At 47.9% G+C, this 22,949-nt stretch overlaps 1 protein-coding gene across 3 annotated transcripts in view; it reads right to left on the reverse strand.

Annotated features, from left to right (window-relative positions):
- Window positions 1-20,720, reverse strand: part of FAM207A (family with sequence similarity 207 member A) — a 38,700-nt gene extending 17,980 nt beyond the window's left edge. The window contains exons 1-2 of one of the 3 annotated variants that reach the window (XM_036351291.1): window positions 20,481-20,720; window positions 3,765-3,873 (exon numbers count right to left, since the gene is read on the reverse strand). In XM_036351291.1, the coding sequence (XP_036207184.1) occupies window positions 3,765-3,873; window positions 20,481-20,618 (247 nt within the window). In that variant the 5' untranslated portion in view covers window positions 20,619-20,720. Of the gene's footprint in view, window positions 1-3,764; window positions 3,874-5,289; window positions 5,443-20,480 lie in introns of those variants that run through there. The other 2 variants (XM_036351290.1, XM_036351292.1) reach the window with 2 other exon arrangements.
- Window positions 20,721-22,949: the final 2,229 nt, after the last annotated feature.

The raw sequence follows: 22,949 nt of genomic DNA on the forward strand, positions 1-22,949 counted from the left end.
TGGGTGGGGGACAGCCTCTAGCTTAGTGGTTCCCCCACAGGAAGTATGGAGCCCCTGCCTGCAAGAGGGATCGAAGGGAAACCGCGGGCAGACTGGGCTCCAAAGGCTGCACAGCTCCAAAGGCCGCAGGGCTCTGTGCAGAAACCCTGGCACAATGCCACCAGCAAAGCAGGTTCACCGGGTCCTAAGGCTGCAGGGAGTGTGAGCACATCTGCCTGAAGGAGAGGAATACACACAAGCACATGGGAGCCGCACAAGGGACATTCACCCATTAGGGTGATGGACCCACAACCAGGCCAGGCTCACCTGAGTGGGCTCAGCCTCTTCCAGTCCATACCGGCTACAGGGCAGTGGCACAGCAGCAGAGACGCAGGCATAGTTCTATTTGTGACTCAGCCCAGGGAAAGATGCAAAGGAAGGACGCCTCTAGGCTAATCCGGGCAGACAGGTGCCCTCACCTTCACAGCCCAGCAGGCCACTGATCAGCCAGGGTATGGGTCATCGATATGCCTTTCCATATGACCTGCACCTGCCCAGGCCACCAGTCCAGCTCAGGCCTGGAGACTACAAGAGCCATTGTTCCCGTGTAGGATCAGGCACTGGCCAATAAGGAGGAAGCAAGGCTGAGGAACAACCTAAATCGGAAGAGATGCTGAAGTGGGAGGCTCGGGTGGGGGAGAGGCTGAGACAGTCAGTCACCTGCCACCAGGAACCTGGGGCATCTTGACTCCTTGGGGGCTCCATCGGGAGCTGCAACAGCTGTGACAATGTCTCACAGAGAACCATTCAGCAGTGCTGGAGGAAGGGCCATCAGGACCCCCATTCCCAGATGGGCTTCAAAGCTCTGACTCAGCAAAGGGAGGAGCCGGCACCTATGATGGGGCTTGGCCTCCCCCTGCACCGCATCCTTGTCTGTGAAAGGGGACAGAGTGGGCCAGCCCCTCAATGACATGGGAGTACCCTGGGATGACCCCAGCCAACACCAGCCCAGCTCTCCCTGGAGATGACCCCCAGCTACCACCAGTAGTGGGCATGACTGAAGGCCAGTAGGACTTCCAGGCAGGCCCACGAAGCACACTGCCCAGCAGATGCCACGCTCATTTGATGCATGAGGAATTAACGGTCCTGGGAAGCCACACAGATGCCCCCAAATCCAGTGGCCAACGAAGCAGAGCACCGGGACCTCAGCTTGGCTCCTTTGACTGCAAGCTAAAGCTTTGTCCCCTCCACTCCCTCCAAACTGCTCGGGGATACCGGCTGTAGCACAGATGGCTTCTCCTTCAGAGTGTATGCACCACCAACAGGCAGGGCAGCATGCCAACCTGGACCAAGAAGGCAGAGCCCGTTCTATGGACAGAAAGCAAACTTGGCCCCACAACCAAGGAGAGAAAGGTTGCAGAGGTGACAGGCAGGAGGGGCGAGAATAGCCGCCACAGGGAACTGTCAGGAAACGGCATTGTCAGCTCTCTAGGGAAGTAACTTCCTCAGCAATTTTTAAAATCCTAGAAGAGTTTTTTGTATGAAATGACAAACAGCTAACCTCTGTAATAGGTAAAGCACTCATCCAAGGTTAAGAAAGGTGATCAGCACTGCCCCAAATACACAGACGAGCCTTAAGAGAATTGGTGAACATACAATACCCTTGATCGAATTGGTCACCAAAGAAATTTCTGAACAGGGGGGCAGGGTCGGGCTGGAGAGGGTCAATGAGGGGAAAAAAGGGACGTATGTAATACTTTCAACAATAAATAATTATTTTTTTAAAAAAAGAAGCTTCTGAAAAACGAGGACTGCTAGGAATCCCCTCTCGGAGGAAACTCATTGTGAAGGTGAGGGAAGGTCACAGCCCAGATGGAGCCTCACAAACACCTTCCTCATTCATTCCCCGTGACTTACCTTCCCACGGTTTGTGCCCTGCAAGGCTATAAACATACTGCTTGTTGCTAAGATGCTATAGAAGCCAAGTTCTCACCACCCCTTTGAGTTTCTCATCACACCCGTTTCTCCTGGGTGAAGTGCACTGCACACATTAATAAACTGCTTTCCCTTGATCTGTCCTTAGTGAATCTAATTTGCAGGATCCCTAGGAGAGGAGAGGGAAAGTGTTTGCTCCCTGCAGTTTCAATGCACAAAGAATGGCAAGGAGAAGCACGTGTATCTCCCCAGTGACATGAAAAAATCCAGAGCAATGATGCGAACAACATAACCCCACAGAAGATGCTTGATGTAAGTCAGACCTGTGAAATAATCACATCTTACAACTCTGAGCTGTTTGCAAATGACCGATGGAAACCTGAAAAATGATACTAAAAACCTGGATGCTGCTGAATCCTCCAACAAGAAATCATTCAATTCACTAGAGAGCCCCAGGAACACAAAGACTGTTTGTTAAAGCAGTAAGACAAAAAGGACAGCTACTTACAACTTCAAAGATGAGAACATACAGTCAATTAAACCAATGGAAATCGATGTGCAGGTAAAGTACAGTAGGATTACAGAGACTGAGGCAAACAGCCCTGCCCGGGAGGCCTGAGTGTTCTTAACAAGGTTACACACCTCTCTTATTTCACATGCTCAGCGGCATATGTGCAGCTCACACCTACGCAGCAGTAAGGTTTCTCTCCAGGCACGGTGGTGGTGCACCCACCCAGGCCTTGGGAGCTCACTCCACCTCCAGGGCAGTGTGATCGGGAGCAGCGCTGCTCTCCTCTTCCAGGGAAGCTCAGCCAAAAAGCTCTGGCCAAGAACTGGGCTGGGTCAGAGAAACATGGTAAAGACACCAAGAGAAGGCAACAAGCAAAATCCAAAATGGGAGAAGTGCAGTCAGAAAAATGCCCTCCCCACATCATAAAAACATGAGGGAAAAGGTTGGGAGGGGGCACTTGTTTGCACCCTGATTTTTTTTTTTTTAAATATATTTTATTGACTTTTCACAGAGAGGAAGGAAGAGGGATAGAGAGTTAGAAACATCGATGAGAGAGCAACATCGATCAGTTGCCTCCTGCACACTCCCCACTGGGGATGTGCCTGCAACCAAGGTACATGCCCTTGACCGGAATCGAACCTGGGACCCTTCAGTCCGCAGGCCGACGCTCTATCCACTGAGCCAAACCGGTTACGGCTGCACCCTGATTTTTACAAACAACTTGATGAGGCGATCAAAAAGGTGTGAGCACTGCATGTATATTTGATAAGAAATTACTGCTAATTTGTTTAGATGTGAAAACAGCACTGTAGGTATGCTATTTAAGAAAGAGCCCTTAGAAATAGATACTAAAGAATTCATGAGGGAACCCATTTGCTTCAAAATAATGCAGTATGTGTGTGTTAAAGATGGGTGCTGGGCACAGGGAATTTCTTTATGCCATTCTTTCTATTATAGTATATTTTAAATTTTTCCATTAGTAAAAACCTTTTAAAAATATAGTTAGCCCTGGCCGGTGTGGCTCAGTGGATAGAGCGTCAGCCTGCAGACCAAAGGGTCCCGGGTTCAATTCCCATCAAGGGTGTGTGTACCTTGGTTGCAGGCTCCTCCCTGGCCCAGGCCCTGGTCAGGCTCATGCAGGAGGCAACCAATCGATGTGTTTCTCTCACATCGATGTTTCTTTCTGTCTTTCCCTCTCTCTTCCACTCTCCCTAAAAATCAATGGAAAAATATCAAGTGAGAAAAAAAAAGTAGTTAACTGAAATTTGCTCTTGCCTACACATCTGAACAACTCAAAGCCAGCTAGGCACTGAAGCATGCAAACCCTAAGGTCTCTCACCTCTCCTCATGGAAGCAACACTCCTTGTGTCCAAGTCCAGCTTCTGCACCAAGGCACTGGGGTCTATCTTGGTCCTGGCAAAGATGTCCGTGTTCACAAAAGCCCATTCCTAAGAACGAAAGAAAGAAGACCAGGTAAGACTTGCACCATGGCTTTGTGGTGAAATGCAAGGCCCGTCACACGGCAGGGAGACCCCTGGGTGAGAGCCTCCAGATGCACAAGACTGGCTACCACGGAGGAGGACCTGGAGAAACCAGCCTCGCTCCACAGGGAGGAGGCCCCAGGACCCCCAGGAGCTCAGACTCCAGAGCACTACGGCAGCACCTCCCTGCCCGCCTCACATCACCAGGTGGGCCGTGCTCCTGGTTTAAGAACCATCTTGGACCAGATTCAGGATCTCCTTCCAAACCTCACACCTTCTTACTTGTACAGCCCTCTCCTGTGTCACATCCCTTCCTGCACCTCACACTGTCTCTCCTAGGTCTGTTTCTGACCTGCATTCATCCCTACATCAAAGTTTTTTGTGTGTGTGTTTTTTTTATATTTTATTGATTTTTTACAGAGAGGAAGGGAGAGAGATAGAGAGCTAGAAATATCAATGAGAGAGAAACATCGATCAGCTGCCTCCTGCACATCTCCCACTAGGGATATGCCCGCAACCAAGGTACATGCCCTTGACTGGAATCAAACCCGGGACCCTTCAGTCCGCAGGCCGACGCTCTATCCACTGAGCCAAACCGGTTTCGGCCCTACATCAAAGTTTTAAAACCCTCCACGTCACTCTGCTCATCACACCGTGCTCACCCAGCACCCACTCCCCATGCCCATCTGGCTCATTCCAGGGCCAATCTCCAGGACAGGGGCCTCGGGAGGGACCTCAGCATCCACTCCCGGGAGTCACACACCAAAGGACAGAATGGGGATGATGCAGAACTTGTCTAAGTGCCAAGAAGGTGTCGGGCTGAGTGCGCCCACATAGGACCTGACAAAGCAGCTCTGGCTGGCTCTTCGGGACTTCTCAGGAGCAGGAAACAAGAGAGCTCAGAGAAAGCGAGGGAACAGTGCTGGAGCGTGGGGGACGCAGGGCGGGTGAGGAAGGCCATATCCGCTGACACCTCCCAGCAAAGGGGAGCCCAGGTCACACACATAAATCTGTACACACTGACGCTCAACTTCTCTCTACTCTCACTTGGACATTTTCTGCAGTGGTAATTTATCTCTCATAACTTCACATTTTGGAGCTTAATATAAAAGGTACTGATGACACATTGACTGTTTTCCACAAATAACCATGTCATTATGTGACTAGAAATCAGAATTGTTTGTCTATTCCATGTTAAAGTTCAATGATCATACCCCCCTGCCCCCCTCCCCATCCCATCTTCCAAGAAGGTGAGGGCAGAAAACCAGGACTTCCTTCCCCTGCCCCCCTTATTAATACAAGGTCTATGTACTGCTTTTATTGCGAGTCTTATTCTCTTTTCTCCTATTTGGTTCCTTCATGTCTTTCATATTTCAGGCACACCTATCTTGTAGTCTCTAACAATTCCGTTTTCTGACTTCACAGCAGTCTGGTTTTGATGCTTGCACTGTCTGCTGACTCTCGCTTCTGGTGGGTTGTTTCCTTATGATGTCAGCTGCAGTCTGAGTCTGGCAGGATTTTATCTGCTGAGGGAATCCCAGCTGACCTGGTCAACACAGGGCAGGGTGAGGGTGTGGCAGACCATCTCCCCAAAAACCATTTAACTGGAGAAAAGTTTAAGTCTCATTAAGAACAGAAAGAATTTACAGCATATCAGAAACTACCAAAGAAGCTTTATCCCTTCCCCCAGCTCCCAGCCCATGACTATGGTTTCACCAGGGTCAGGGGAGAGGGGAGGGGAGGTAGGCTGCCAGCAAGTTCCCTCCACCCCACCCCACCCCACCTTCCAAGAAGGTGAGGGCAGAAAACCAGGACTTCCTTCCCCTGCCCCCCAACCCCTCTTGTTGGGTAGACACTCCACCCTTGGCAGAGCAGGGAAGGTCTAGAACAAGCATGTCAAACTCAAAGGCTAACACGGGCCAAATAAACAAGGCTTAAGTTTATGTGGGCCGCAAAAAAAACAAAAGCCTCAATTTTCATAAAAGATTTATTTCGATAGAGACATGCTGAATACAAAGGGCTGAAATAAACGAGTAATCATTAACATAAAATAGAACATTTTAATAAAAATTAATATTTTTTCCTTGAACATTAACTTACCAGACACTATATAACTGCACAAATTAATAAGGGTAATGCAAATAAACCTATTTTTCTTGTTCTCCGAAAGCAAAATTATTTCCTGTTGCGCACACCAAACAAATCAGTTCAAGACTAACGACGTGCCCATTGGCTGCTAAAATATTCACTGCTAGTATTAGTGGAGAGAAATGGTGCGCCTGCACGTAAGGCGTGTAATGAATGCAACACGCTTATAGTAATCAGTCATTAGCGAACGTTGTAATTCGTTATTAATAATTATGTATAACAGGATATTATAAAAATTAAGTTATGAAATTTTTATTAAAATGTTTCTTAGAAATAGAGATTGGAAACCAAGATGGCAGCATAGGTAAACACCGGAGTTAGCTGCCTCAAACAACCACTTCAAAAATACAACTAAAAGACGGAACGGACATCGCCCAGAACCACAGGAAGACTGGCTGAGGGGAAATTCTTCAACTAGAAGGAAAGAGAACAGCATACGAGACTCAGAGGAGGCGCAGTGCGGAAAATACAAAGGTGCGGAGGTGCGTGCGGAGCGGGCTGGTAGCTGAGGGCGCGGTTGTCGTTTTCAATCGGGAGGGAGTCTCAGATTCTGAGCTCCAGTTCTGGGCGAGTCTCTAGGGACCCAGACTCAAACGGGAGAAGCGGGACTGTCTGGCATCGGTCGGAACGTGAGGGCAGCTTTCTCTCCGAGGTTTGCAGCGGTTGCTGGGACTCTGAGAGGCAGAGCCTCTGGGGACGGGACTGAGAGCCGCCATAACTGCTCTCTCCGGCCCACCCTGTTGGTCCTGTGCGACCCGCCCCGCCCAAGCCCTGCACAGAGGCATTTGCCGGATAGCCTCAGGCAAAGGCTAGATTAGCACCTCCCTAGAGGACAGAAGTTCTCCCACTGCAGAAACAGCTGATTCTCACAGCAAGTTGGCCTGGAGGTCAAATCCCCCTAGTATTAACTACAACAATCAAGGCTTAACTACAACAAGACTGCGCACAAAGACCACTAGGGGGTGCACCAAGAAAGCATAAAAAATGCGGAGACAAAGAAACAGGACAAAACTGTCAATGGAGGATATTGAGTTCAGAACCACACTTTTAAGGTCTCTCAAGAACTGTCTAGAAGCCGCCGATAAAGTTACTGAGATCCTCAAGAAATCTAATGAGACCCTCAATGTTATGATAAAGAACCAACTAGAAATTAAGCATACACGGACTGAAATAACGAATATTATACAGACTCCCAACAGCAGACCAGAGGAGCGCAAGAATCAAGACAAAGATTTGAAATGCGAAGAAGCAAAAAACACCCAACCAGAAAAGCAAAATGAAAAAAGAATCCAAAAATACGAAGATAGTGTAAGGAGCCTCTGGGACAGCTTCAAGCGTACCAACATCAGAATTATAGGGGTGCCAGAAGATGAGAGAGAGCAAGATATTGAAAACCTATTTGAAGAAATAATGACAGAAAACTTCCCCTACCTGGTCAAAGAAATAGACTTACAAGTCCAGGAAGCGCAGAGAACCCCAAACAAAAGGGATCCAAAGAGGACCACACCAAGACACATCATAATTAAAATGCCAAGAGCAAAAGACAAAGAGAGAATCTTAAAAGCAGCAAGAGAAAGAAACTCAGTTACCTACAAGGGAATACCCATACGACTGTCAGCTGATTTCTCAACAGAAACTTTGCAGGCCAGAAGGGAGTGGCAAGAAATATTCAAAGTGATGAATGCCAAGAACCTACAACCAAGATTACTTTATCCAGCAAAGCTATGATTCAGAATTGAAGGTCAGATAAAGAGCTTCACAGATAAGGAAAAGCTAAAGGAGTTCATCACCACCAAACCAGGATTATATGAAATGCTGAAAGGTATCCTTTAAGAAGAGGAAGAAGAAGAAAAAGGTAAAGATACTAATTATGAACAACAAATATGCATCTATCAACAAGTGAATCTAAGAATCAAGTGAATAAATAATCTGATGAACAGAATGAACTGGTGATTATAATAGAATCAGGGACATAGAAAGGGAATGGACTCACTATTCTTGGGGGGGAAAGGGGTGTGGGAGATGCGGGAAGAGACTGGACAAAAATTGTGCACCTATGGATGAGGACAGTGGGGGGGTAAGGGCAGCGGGTGGGGTGGGAACTGGGTGGAGGGAGCTATGGGGGGAAAAAAAGAGGAACAAATGTAATAATCTGAACAATAAAGATTTAATAAAATAAAAAAAAATAACAAAAAGTAAATAGAAAAGATACTTAAAAAAATAAAATAAAACGTTTCTTACATACCATTCATTATATTGGCTGGGCCGCAAAAATATTCGTTGTGGGCCACATGCGGCCTGTGGGCCACAAGTTTGACATGCTTGATCTAGAATACTGGGTCCTGGCGCCCTCTTAGCGCAGCAGGCAGCGCGTCAGTCTCATAGAATACTGGGTCCTGACCCAGCTCTGCAGGGTGGAGCTACTTACAAGCCAGGGAGATTAGGGGCCACCCTCCAACTGCACTCTCCGAGGGGCTGTCACCAGGGAGAAGCTGCACTGTCCCTGCCCCCTTCTCTAGTGTGGGCACAGAGGTCCTACCGAGGCGAGGGTCAGGCTCCAAGGAGGGGACTGACTCTATCAGGACAGAATGAGAAGCCCGTGCCTAAGGGTGTTGTGGGTGTGAGAACCATGCCAGGTGCCCAGATAGTGAAGGCCAGTGGGAGCACAGAGGCCTTGTTATCCGTACACCAGAATGACCAAAGGCCGCTCTGGGCATGAGCCTAAAAGGAATGTTCAAGGACTCTGAGCCTGGGAATCCTAATCAGACCAAGATACCATGATGGGTGTAAGGACACATGGTACACTGTGCCCTTCAGTAGCCAATATGATTGATGTAACAACTGGCATGAAGCCTTCTTTGTCTAAATGGTATAAAAGTAGGTTACTGACCAGTCTAGTCGGCTGAGGCGGGAGTGAGAAGAAGTCTGCTGGAGTATGGATTGATTGCAGCTAGGATGGAGTGTGTGAAGAAGTCTGCTAGAGAGAGCAGCTGGGCAGAAGAGACAGGAGAAGCTGCTGAGCCAGAGAGCTCAGGTACCGCTATGATGTTAGGCAGTGAGTCTAGGAGGCAGCGTGCGGCTGCTCAGATAATAGCTGTGGGTACAGAGACTGATGCTGCTTTATGGGAAAGATATATGTTCACCAGCCAGTGTCCGGCTGCATGCCTGTATGGACTTTGCAGTGAAGACTGTTCTTTTTTTATTATTATTATTTTTATTAATATTTTATTGATTTTTTACAGAGAGGAAGGGAGAGGGATAGAGAGTTAGAAATATCGATGAGAGAGAAACATCGATCAGCCGCCTCCTGCACACCCCCCACTGGGGATGTGCCCACAACCAAGGTACATGCCCTTGACCAGAATCGAACCCAGGACCCTTCAGTCCGCAGGCCGACGCTCTATCCACTGAGCCAAACCGGGTAGGGCCGTGAGGACTGTTCTTGTCTAGTGGGTAGATGGCCACTGGCTTCAGCAATAAAGACTCATTCTTATATACTCACAACCTCTCATGGTTTCTCCATCTACGACCCAGCATTCTAGGAGGTCCAGCCCCAGGCAGAGGGGCTCAGACCCAACACCTGTGACTAGTGAGCAGAGGATAAAGCAGGAACTTGGACTAAGTTCCCAACAGTTAGTACAGTGGGCAGGGTTTGAGAAGAACCAGCCCTGGCGCAGCTGGATAGGAGAATTTAGAAGAATCATGGACTCACAGCTCATGTATTCAACTCAGAGCACCGTGCAGGGCTCTGGTTGTGCCCTAGCAGTGGGACACAAGGGATCTGTGCAGGCTGTGCAGCTCATGGTGCCACAATACTGGCAGCAACCAGCTACACGTCAGAGCAAGCAGAGTGTAACAGAGAGAACACCACAAAGACAGCCAAGAGCCCTCCTGTGATCAGAGTCAACCCTGAAGTCCAGGTTGCACCCCCTCAGCAGCAATCTACTGCGAGCCCTTCCCCATCACAACCACCTCTGGATGGGCACGATGGATGGCATTCCCCAAGCAAACCCAATGCAGGGCGGAAGGCCCTGGGCGCAAGGGCTTAGGCACAGCTCTGAGCTAGCACTGGCTGAACGTCACCTGCTCTAGACCAGGAGCACCCCCAGGAGTGCACCCATGGCAGTCTGCAGGCCAAGGGGCTCTAGGCCATGATGGTTCAGGACCGATCAGAGGGAAATTCAAAGCTGCTAGTTCCTGACTGAAGGTGTCAAAAATGTAAACTCCCAAAGGTAATAGCAGCCTACAGGCCCCATGCACATCCAGTGGAGATGGGCCAAAACCTAATGGGACCAAAAGGGCTTTCACACAATATATATATCCATCCTATATAATAAAAGAGAAACATGTAAATTGACCATCCCTCCAGTCACCAGCCAATCAGGAGTGAGTACGCAAATTAACCCAACAAAGACGGTGGGTTAATTTGCATACACAGGCGCTGGGTGGAGAGCAGAGTGGGAGAGCCAGCAGCTTGGAGGACTTGGCAGAGTGGGAGGCCATGAGATGGAGACCGAGCAGGAAGGGAAAACCAAGAGCACGGGGAGCACCAGGAATTCTGGGAATAGTAGTTCTGGTGGCAGCCCCAGGACCGGAAGTAGAATGCTGGAAATCGTAGTTCTGGTGGCAGACGGATCTCCTAAACCAGTGATGGCGAACCTATGACATGTGTGTCAGAAGTGACACGTGAACTCATTTTTTTGGTTGATTTTTCTTTGTTAAATGGCATTTAAATATATAAAATAAATATCAAAAATATAGGTCTTTGTTTTACTATGGTTACAAATATCAAAACATTTCTATATGTGACACGGCACCAGAGTTAAGTTAGGTTTTTTCAAAATGCTGACACGCCGAGCTCAAAAGGTTCGCCATCACTGTCCTAGACACTAGAGCAGCGATTCTCAACCTGTGGGTCGCCAATCTGTGGGTCACGACCCCTTTGGGGGTCGAATGACCCTTTCACAGGGGTCACCTAATGTTATGGGTTGGCTCAGCGAGATAGACCACCGACTCCGAATTTAAATTTAAGAGCCTTTATTAAGCTGGCCAGCTGACCACAGTCACAGCACTCTGCCGAAGCAAAGGCTGAACTGCAGTACAGACTGCAAAAGTTACAGTGTTTTATCTGCAAAACCCATAAAGTTACAAAGCCTTGTTTACGCAATTAGTTCCCAACACAGTATAGCATTATCACCTTCCTATCTATGTTTTCCTGGAACAGAGAGCACAGCATATTGAGGAGGGACCATGAGACCATATCTCAAGGCCTGACCTGATGTCAGTACCTTCCTATCTATGTGTTCCAGGAACAGACAGCACAGCGCGCCCCGTCTGGCCGAAGTGCCAGATATGCAGCCCAGTACACCTAAGACCATCAGAAAACACGTATATAATTACATATTGTTTTTGTGATTAATCACTATGCTTTAATTATGTTCAATTTGTAACAATGAAAATACATCCTGCATATCAGATATTTATATTACGATTCATAACAGTAGCAAAATTACAGTTATGAAGTAGCAACGAAAATAATTTTATGGTTGGGGGTCACCACAACATGAGGAACTGTATTTAAGGGTCGCGGCATCAGGAAGGTTGAGAACCACTGCACTAGAGCAAAGCGAGCCTGGAGCAAGTTACTGTTGAGGTGGGGGATGGAGGGAAAACAAAGGTGAGAGACATAAGGAAAAATTAAAGGGAAGATACCCTAAAACTTCCAGGAAATCTCCACCAATGAAGCAAAGAAAAAAAAAAGCCTCTATTATTCTGTGAAAAACAAACCAAACTGAGTTGGGGTCTCAGAAAATTCGCTCATATGATTGCAAAGACAGACAGAAACTCCCGCATTGGAGAGGGCTCCCAGATTGGAGAGAGTGCAGGTCGGGCTGAGGGACTCCCATACCCCCAGTGCATGAATGTCGTGCACCGGGCCTCTAGTGTGTGTGTGTGTGTGTGTGTGTGTGTGTGTGTGTGTGTGTGTGTGTGTAGAGAGAGAGAGAGAGACAGAGAGACAGAGAGACAGAGAGAGAGAGACAGAGAGAGAGAGAGACAGAGAAAGAGAGATTTGAGGCTGCACACCAGAGGGAGAGTAGAATAGACTACACATAATTAGTTCAGAGCTAGGCCAATGCAAACATCAACCCTCTGGGGTGCACAATGCACTTCCCAAACATCCTGTTTTCCACAACAAAGTCTGATACATGCAGAGAAAAGTGTGATCCAGGTAGTGGCAGCTGCAGTGAGGGGCCACATGTTGGACTTAAGACTTCAAAGCAACCATTGCAAATAAGGCCACAGAACTGAAAGAGACTGTGCCTACAGAACTACAGGAGAGTACAATGACATCTCATCAAACAGAGACGATCAGGAAGAGAGAGAAACTATTAAAACATAAAATAAAATCCTGGAGTCAAAAAGTAGTGATCAAAATGAATAATTTCACTCAAGAGATTCAAAACTAGATTTGAGCTGGCAGAGGAAAGGATCAGCAAATTTAAAGAAAGATTGATAGGGAGGATGCCATCTGAAGAAAAGAGAGGAAAAGAACAGAGCATGACAGAAAAATCAATAGAAATAAATTTATAGAATAGGCTTGCAGAAGTGAAAACAAAGGCAAACCTGACTGAAATGGAGTGACCAGGCCAGGAGGGGAGATCCAGCCAGTACCCACCTGACATCAATTACAGGAAAATAGTCAATTATAGGCTCCAACAGAAGAATCCTCGCAGAAAGGAATCATCAATTACAGGCCCAACAAGAAACGCTGTACACGCTGAACACGGCATCTCCTACAACAGGGGTGGGGAACCTTTTTTCTGCCAAGGGTCATTTGGATATTTATAACATCAAAATTATCAACTTAAACTGACCTCCCCAGCATCTCAGCCCATGAGACACGTCACCTCCCTGAACTCCCCCTTTTCTCTCATGGCCTTTCGTTCAAAACAACCCTTCTAGCTTTCTCCTTTTTCTCCATAAAATAACTCTTTCCCTTTGTTAGACTTGCCTGCAGTTTTTGCTGTAGCTAGCTTTCCCAAATTGCAATTCTTTGCTGTTCCCAAATTAAACGATTTTTGCCAGTAAGATAACTTTTATATTTAAGGGCAATGTGGAAAAATGAATGGCTTCTTAGAGTACCTTTAAGCATGCCAACATAAGTAATGGAAGTACCAGATGAAGAGACAGAGAGGGAGATAAAATATTCATAGAAACAATGGTGGAAAACTTGCCAAATTTGATGAAAAACACTAACCTACACATCCAAGAAGCTCAATAAACTCCAAATGGATAACGAACTCCAGACAGAATAAACACAAAGAGATCTACGTCAAAGCACATTACAGTCAAAATACTAACCTTGAAAGCAGTAAAAAACAAACAAACAAACAAACAAAAACAGAAGAAGATGATTCATCACAATGGAGTGCACCCCTATATGATTAACAGCCGACTCCTCATCAGGAACAATAGAGCTCAGGAGGCAGTGGTATAGCATAGGCAAAGCGTTCAAACTATCTTTCCAGAATGAAAGTAAAACAAATACAGTCCCAAATAAATCAAAGCTGAGAGAATGCGTTGTTCACAGACTTGCCTTCTAAGAAATACTAAGGATGTTTTTTAGGCTGAAAGCAAATGATACCAAACAGTTCAAATCCACAAAAACAAAACAGGGAGTCTAGAAAAGGTAAACACGTAGCTAATTATAAAAGAACAGTCATAACCTCAGGCTGGGCTGTCACATATAGAGGAGTGGGCACACGTAGGTTAAATTGCTAGGCATCGTAAGAATACAAAATAAAATCAAGAAGACAAACAATACAAATAAATACAACAATTAATAAATAAGTAATACAAGAATAACTGTGTTCCCTGAATTCACAAGTGTAAACCTACTTTTGTCTACCCCTGTATAAATACAAGTTGTATAACAATATAGCAGGACAAGGGGTGACAGGAAATGAAGCTGTACAGATTCTATCTTTTACTGGAATTAAAACGTAAATACTAAAATATATCGAGGGCCCTACAAAGGATAACCGTTGTCAAAGAGTCTCTCCATGACCAAACACTGCTCAAGCTCTCCTGCGATTTCCTCAACTTTTCATAACACCAAAAGCACAAGCAACAAAAGAAAACAAAATAAATTAGACCTCATCAAAATTAAAACCTTTGTGCTTCCAAGGACAGTATCAAGAAAGTAAAAAGACAACTCACAAAATTCAAAAAAATATTTGCAAACCATACATATCTGATTGCCAGAAGCTGGTCCATCCTTGCTGCTTGACACAGTCACTGCAGGGAAGAAACATCTGCACAGCATATGTTTCAAGGGACCTGGAGTATATGGCATACTGTTCTTAATATGTTTGCTCCTCTACTTAGCGCTATATGTTTCAACCAAGGTCACGTCTCCAAGAAAGGTTGTTTCCCCAGGTGGGGATTTTTCCCTGGAGTTAGGGATTAACAGGACTAAGGAAGGGAATAAATCAGTAAAACCCCTTAACTAAGTGCCAGGTAGGTAATCACTTTACGAACAATCACGCTTAAGCTACATAATCTTTACTTAGGATAATCTCCTTCAGTTACTTCCTTGTAGCTTAACAGAACAATAGAGTAGTGACCTTGGAATGGAGATAACAAACGCCCTAACCTTTGGAATAGAATGGATAGGATTAAAATAAACTGGTATAAATACAGATGTAACAGGAGAATAAATATAGAACCTGGCTAGAGAACCTGGCTGGAGAACCTGACTAGAGAACCTGGCTAGGCTGCTGATCAACTGAACGCTGTCTCCGTGTCATTCCTTCTTCGCCGACTCCGTCCACACCTTTGGGAACCCCTGGACCTGCTGGGGCTGGACCCCAACATCTGATAAGGGCTTGCCATCCAGAATATATAAAGAACTGTTAAAACTCAACAAAAAGACAAACACAATTTTGAAATGGGCAAAGGACATGAACACACATTTCTCTAAAGATATACAAATAACCAACAAGCGCATGAAAAGATACTCAACATCAAATGCAAATCAATGAAATACCACATCACACCCACTAGGATGGCTATAGTAAAAAAAGGCAATAACAAGAGTTGGTGAGGGAGAAACTAAGATGGCGGCATAGATAAACACCGGGAAATCGCTGCCTCCCACAACAACTTCAAAAAAAACAACATAAAGACAAAACGAACAGCATCCAGAACTACAGGAAAGCTGGCTGAGTGGAAATTCTACAACTAGAAGGAAGGAAAAGCACACTGAGAACCAGAGGAGCTGCGGAAGTGAAGTGCAGAGGTACGGAGGCTCGCACGCATGGAAAGGGGCTGGTACCTGAGGACGCGGCTGTCTTTTTAAATCGAGAGGGAGTCACAAGCTCCCAACTGCTCTGAACTCCGGTTCCGGGAAGTCTCTGGGGACCCAGGACTCATACGGGGAGAAACTGGACTGTCTGGCAGCGGGCAGAACTCGGAACTTGAGGGTGGCTTTCCCTCAGAGGTGCTTGCAGCAATTACCGGGACACTGAGACGCGCGGCCCCTTAGGGCAGGGCTGGGAATCCGCCATAGCTGCTTGCTCCGCCCTTTGATTCCCTGAGACCCCGCCCCACCCAGACTGCAGCAGAAGCTTTTGCATATGAATGCCCCGGCCCTTTGCAACCTGAAAATTACCTAACAAACTGCAGCAGGGCCACAGACCCAGAACTTCCAAGAGAAGGCCCAAGGCCCCACAGCAGCTTGCATTGCTTCACAGCTGGGCCTCATCAGGGTACCTCCAAATTCCAAAAAAGGAAGGGGAATCTGCAGTTCTCTTCGTAGCTCCTGCTGTGTAACTGCAGGCAGAGGCTAAATTAGCACCTCCTTAGATCCAAGAGCCAGTGGACCCAGTGGTCAGAGGGGGACCATCCAGATTACAACTCCTCAGATCCATAAGGGACACACTCAGGGGGCAGACTCAGTGAGCACCAAATCCCCACTGAAGCAAGTCTTGCCCCAGAAGGGGGTCTTCAGCACAGAAGTTCTCCCACTGCAGACACAGCTGATTCTCACTGCCAAGTGGCCTGGAGGTCAATTCCTCCCAGTGATCCTACAACAATCAAGGCATAACTACAACAAGACTGTGCACAAAGCCCACAAGGGGGTGCACCAAGAGTGTCCACCTCAGGTAACTGGGGAGGCTGAGCCACTGGGCCCTACAGGACACCTAGCACACAAAGCCACTCTACCAACACAGGGAAGCATAAAAAATGCGGAGACAAAGAAACAGGTCACAAATGACAGAAATGGAGGAAAGCAAACGACTGGATATAGAGTTCAAGGCCACGTTTATAAGGTTTTTCAAGAATTTTATGGAAACTGCCAATAAATTTAGTGAGGCCCTCGATAAATCTAGTGAGACTCTCGAGGATATGAAAAAGGACCAACTAGAAATTAAGCATACACTGACTGAAATAAAGAATAATATAGAGATCCAACAGCAAACAAGAGGATCCCAAGAATCAAGTCAAAGATTTGAAATATGAAGAAACAAAAAAGACCCAACCGAAAAAGAAAAAAGAAAAAAGATTCCAAAAATATGAAGATAGTGTAAGGAGCCTCTGGGACAACTTCAAACGTACCAACATCAGAATTATAGGGGTACCAGAAGAAGAGAGAGGGCAAGATATTGAAAACCTATTTGAAGAAATAATGACAGAAAACTTCCCCTACCTGGTCAAAGAAATAGACTTACAAGTCCAGGAAGCGCAGAGAACCCCAAACAAAAGGAACCCAAAGAGGACCACACCAAGACACATCATAATTAAAATGCCAAGAGCAAAAGATAAAGAGAGAATCTTAAAAGCAGCAAGAGAAAGACAGTCAGTTACCTACAAGGGAGTACCCATACGACTGTCAGCTGATTTCTCAACAGAAACCATGCAAGCCAGAAGAGAGTGGCAAGAAATATTCAAAGTGATGAACAGCAAGAACCTACAACCAAGATTACTTTATCCAGCAAAGCTATCATTCAGAATAGAAGGTCAGATAAAGAGCTTCACAGATAAGAAAACGCTAAAGGAGTTCATCACCACCAAACCAGCATTATATGAAATGCTGAAAGGTATTCTTTAAGAAGAGGAAAAAGAAAAAGGAACTCTTACCATTTGTCACAGCATGGATGGAACTGGAGAGCGGATAAATACCACATGATATCACTCATTTGTGGAATATAATGAACAACATAAACTGATGAACAAGGACTGATCCAGAGATGGAGAGGCACTGATTGGACTGTCGGGCCTTGGAGGGAAGGTAGGGGAGGGTGGGGGTAAGGAGGAAAGATCAACCAAAGGACTTATATGCAAGCATATAGGCCTAAACAATGGACACGGACAACAGGGGGGTGAGGGAATGAGTGTGTGTGGGGGGGGGGGGGGGGTAAGAGGGTAACGTGGGGATAAGGACACATATGTAATATCTTAATCAATAAAAAATATATTAAAAAAAAAGAGTTGGTGAGGATGTGGAAGAATTGGAACCCTCATGTATTGCTGGTGGGAATGTAAAACGGTGCAGTCACTGTGGGAAATAGTCAAGCAATTCTTTTAAAAGTAAAACTCAGCATCCTATACCACCCAGCAATTCCAATCCATAAATCCACTGGAAGCTCTGCACAGGAATGTTCACAGCATTATTCCCAATAGCCAACATTTAGAAACAACCTAAGTATCCATCAACTTATGAATGGACAAACAAAATGTGGTGGGTATGGTACACTACACCCATACAATGGAATGTTTTTCAGCCATTTAAAAAAAAAAAACTGAATGCTACAAAAATAATACTATGAGGAACCTCAAAAGTATGCTAAGTGAAAGGACCCAGATATAAAAGGCCACATATTGTACACTAGAGGCCCAGTGAGCGAAATTCATGCACTTGGGGGAGGGTCCCTCAGCCCGGCCTGCGCCCTCTCGCAGTCCAGGACCCCTTGGGGGATGACCACCTGCTGGCTTAAGCCCGAAACCCCCAGGAATCGGGCCCAAGCTGGCAGTCAGACATCCCTCTCACAGTCCAGGGTTCTCGCAGTCTGGGACCCCTCGCTCCTTACCACTCACCTACAGTGGAGGCAGGAGAGGATCCTGCCACCACCACTGCACTCGCCAGCTGTGAGCCCAGCTTCTGGCTGAGCAGCGCTCCGGCTGTGGGAGCACACTGACCACCAGGGGACAGCTCCTGCGTTGAGCATCTGCCTGCTGGTGGTCAGTGCACATCATAGTGACTGGTCATTCTGCAGTTGTTGATTTGCATATTAGCCTTTTATTATATAGGATTATATAGGATTCCATTTATATGACATGTGCAGAACAGGTAATCATTGAGACAGAAAGTAGAAACATGGTTGCCTCAATTATTGATAATAGGGATTGCTTTTTAGGGTGATGAAAATGTTCTGAAATTTGTAAAAATAACAACTCTGTGAATATACCAAAAAATACCCAGTGAATAGTCCACTTTAAATGGGTGAATTTTATGACATGTTAATTATACATCAATAGTTTTTATAAAATCCAGAACACTGGTACCAGACCCTAGGTTCAAACATCAGCTCCTCCATCAGCAGCTGAGTGTCCTTGTTAGTTTAAACACTCAGCTTTTTCATCTTCAAAACAAGGGTTAGGGACGTGGGGAAGATATAAAGTGGCTGGCACTTAAAGTGCTCAATAAACATGGCTGGTCTCAAAGTCTTGGTCCACCTGGTCTTGTTGCTTTCCCCCTGCCAGCCCTTTGGTTGCACACTAAATGTTTCCACAGCAGCCCAAGGGTCAGCCACTGATAGATAAAATGCAGTCTACCCATACCATAGAGGGTCATCCTGCCACAAAAGAATGACGCACTCATATACACAAGGTATAATGAAGGTTGAAAAACATGAGAAGTCCAAGAACCCAAACACAAAAACCACATCGATGACTCCATCCATGTGAAATGTTCACAGGAGACAGAAAGTAGATCAGTGGCTGCTCAGGGCAGAGTGGGAGGGGAGGGGTGACTGCTACATGGCAAAGGGTCTCTTTTCAGTCCCTTCCTCACTTTTTCATTAACTTTGGAAATTTCCTTCCTATTCCTAGATCAGTAGGGACTTAAAAAAAAATTCTGCCATATTTGTGTGGCATTTATGTTGTGGTGGTGTTACCGGGAAGTGGCCTGGTCCTGAGCAGGTCTGCCCAGGGCCAGCCTATAGTGTGCGGGTTCTTCGTGCAGGAAAAGTTTCACAACACGAGTGCAGGTGAATTTCAGAAGATGTTTATTAAAGCTGGGGACAATGAAACAAAGGAAGAACTGGGGAAATGAGCCTTGGCTCATTCTCTTAACTTCATCTGTCCTTAGGTATGGTTGGCATGAATGGCACTAACTGGATTTCTGTTACCTGTCTCCCTGAGTAGGGTGATTTAAGCTATGTACCCTCTGCTTGGGGAGAAGTGCAAACCATCCTATCCTATATAATAAAAGGCTAATATGCAAATTGACCTAACGGCAGAATGACTGGTAGCTATGATGCACATTGGCTACCAGGGGGCAGATGCTCAATGCAGGAGCTGCCCACTGGTGGTCAGTGTGCTCCCACAGTGGGAGCACCGCTCAGCCAGAAGCCGGGCTCAGCCAGAAGCCGGCAGCACTAAGGATGTCCAACTGCCAGCTTAGGCCAGCGGGCCCAGCCAACAGCCGGCCATCCCCTGAGGGCTCCCGGACTGTAAGAGGGTGCAGGCCAGGCTGAGGGATGCCCTCCCCACCCCCCCCCACCCCCACCATGCATGATTTTCATGCACTTGGGCCTCTAGTCCTAATCTATATAGTAAAAGCCTAATAAGCAAATTGTCCCCTGGACTGGGAGTTGAAAGAAAGTTGACCAGGGCGGGGCCTTGGGCCAACCGCAGGAAGGGAGGTCCCAGCCGGCAGCCCAAAGCTGCTAGGGTCCCTACCCATGCACGAATTTCATACCCTGGGCTTCTAGTTTACTCATAAGTGTCCTGGTTGAGAGAAGACAGAATTTACTAGCTAGCTGAAACTGCTTGGCACCTTGATTTTCTAGATGGCTGCACAGTGCTGTCTCCGTTCCCCTGTTCCACTTGTCCTGGCTTACTGGCCTGTCTCAGTGGGAGGTGCCTGCCTGGTTCTCGCACACCTCAAGGCTGGGGCAAGTCAACCCTACCAGCCATCTCAACGTGGGAAGAGCCTGGGGGCCCCCAGACCTCGCCGACGGAGGTCACACAGCAAACACCGCGAGGGCAGTCCCCCGGGTCGCAGGAGACCGGCCTGGGGAACCACAGGGCCGAAGCCAGCACGGGACCCCCAAAGCTGCACAGTGTGGCGCCCCAACCGACCCCCGCAGACCCTACCCCCACCCCAACCGCCGAGGGCCGCCTCCTGGCTCCCAGTTTACCTTTCTCCCGACTCCGCCAGCCGAGGCCTGCGGAGGAGCCCCCTCCTGGACCGGAGGCGCGAGGCCGGGCGCGGACTCGGCCGAGAGCCTCACGGCAGCCTGGTGCACGCGGGCTCGCAGCCCCCTCACTTTCCCCATGTCTCTGGGCGAGACCCACAGTGGACCGGAAGCCGCCGGGCGCACGAGACAGAGCCTGCAAGAAGATGCCCGGGCGGAAACTGGAGCCCAGGCAGCTAGGTTCCGATATCCTCCCTGCAGCGGCTGCGCAGCCGCTTGGAAGGGGCGGGGCCGCGGAGAGGTGTGGCCACGGAGGGGCGGGGCCTTGTGTCCTAGTCCCGCCCGGTCCCCGCCCCCGGGAACGCCCCGCCTCCCAGGCGGATGCGGTCTAATTGCTGGAATCCAGGCAGCCTCATTGTGATTTGGGGATGATGAATATGGAGCTGGATGGAGCAAGCTTGTTGAAAACACACGAGTGTGTTCACCGCACGGCACTTGTGCCTTTCATACAGTCTCTGAGGGAGAAAAAGAATCAGAGGACTGGGTGGGGCCCGCATATTATGAGAAGTGGTGACCTGTCTGCAAGGGTAGATCTGAGACTGAATGAATATGGTTGAATCTAAGAGGAGCCCCAATAACCCTTGCCTGGGCGAGACCATTTGTTTTATTAACTGTAACTGAACCTTTACTTCGTGTCCATTTTTTTTTACAGCATTTCATTTACTCCTCAAAACAATTCCTGGAAATGGGGTGTAACTCGTCTGTTTAAACTGGAAACTACATGGTAGATGAACTTGTTGCAACACACACAAGTCATGTGCTAGGAAACTCCTCGACCAGGCCCTGAGTGAGCCCTGCAGTTCACTTTCAGTCTCCTGTGCATTCAGCCCTGAGGGGGAACAAGCTGGTGTGGGTGTGACTTTCATCCTCAAAGAGCCCCTTGTTCTGTTAGGTCCACACAGGAGTCCAGGCTCAGCCAGAAGAGAGGACACACCTCCCCCTCCCCACACAAGGGAGGCCTTGGGTGCCAGCACACAGGATTCCACCCTGTTTAAGAGCCCAGCTGAAACTCAATACAGAAAATGGGCTTCGGAGAGGAATAGTCAGCCCCATACAGAGCCCCAAAAAGGATGAAAAGGTGCTTGCCCTGGTGTGTGGTCCCCCCACTGCAGGCAAGTCAATGCTCTGTTTTAGTTGTTACAGGTCTGTTCAGGGTGTGCAGGGCCTGACCTGTGCAGTTCTGGAAGGTCCAACATGGATGGGGACGTTTGTAGATGACGAAGGCCCCTGGGTACACCAGGCTGAACATACAGGAGCAAAGTCACAGCATGGATCCAAGCTGAGGCCAGAGGGAAGTGTCCCTGCAAGAGCTTGAGAAGCCAGCGACTGGGTGGGCCATCCCGCTCCTCTGTGAGAGCTCCTGGCTGTCAGTGCTTTCCAGGCTCCAGGGCACCTTCCCAGCACCTCCAGACCAGGGGGTTGAAAGGAGAGCCCAGTCTTCTTTGGATGAACCTCCAGCTGGGCCAAGAGCTAGACTGGAGGAACCTCTGGGAAGTGAGAGCTTTGGCCCAGCCAGTGGGCTTTCTGGAGTGTGGAGAAGTCCATGCCCACCCCAAGTCGGGTCCCCACCAATCCCATGGAACCTCTGACTTCTTTAAGCGGGTGTCATCAGATGTGAAAGAGGCCTAGTTCCAACCAGTTATCCGAAGAAACATCTCGAGTCCCCAGCTGCGCCATGACAGAACAAGAATGCAGAGGTCATTTCTGCTCACGAAAGTCACACAGGGGTGAGCTACGAGCATAGCACCCAGACTCAGAGACAAAGCCCAGCGGCATCGAGGACTGTCCTCTTGGCACCCCTCGCAGGGACACTAGGGGACACCCCAGAAGCAGCTCCATCGGCCCAGCATCGCTGACCTGACCTTTAACACACTCTGCATCCAACCAGCCTCATTTCCTGAGTTGTCCGAGGCAGGGAGACCCCAGCTTGGCTCCTGGCAGGTGACAGGGTCCCCCACCTGACCCAGGCAGTGATGTAGACACCTAAGCAGCTCCAGAGGCCTGCAGGCAGCTCAGTTTCAGGCTCTCCTTTTTGCTCCCTGTGCAATCCATGCTGTCTGGGTAAGAGGAAACGAATGTGAACTGCTCCAAAATGGATCTGTCAAAAACCCTGGGGCCCCTGATTTCCTGTCTTTCCGCTCATCTCTCTGTGACCAGGGCACTCCATGCCAGAAAGGTACCCAGGCCATGATCTCCCTGGAAAGGAACCCCTGACTTTGGCCTCCACGGGAACCCCCCTCCCCCACCCCACCTCCCTCAGCCGTTCTCCCCTTCCAGGCGCTCAGCCCTATCTTGATCTGCCCAAGGCTTCAGTCTCCCAGCCTTGGTGGTCCCCTTGTTCCAACGCCTGGCTGGGGCCCTGCGAGGTAATTCTTTTTTCTCTCTGATTCAATTTTTTGTCGCCGGAGGGCG

This window comes from Myotis myotis, unplaced genomic scaffold (genome assembly GCF_014108235.1).
Source record: "Myotis myotis isolate mMyoMyo1 unplaced genomic scaffold, mMyoMyo1.p scaffold_m19_p_2, whole genome shotgun sequence".
In the NCBI taxonomy this organism is placed as follows: domain Eukaryota; kingdom Metazoa; phylum Chordata; class Mammalia; order Chiroptera; family Vespertilionidae; genus Myotis; species Myotis myotis.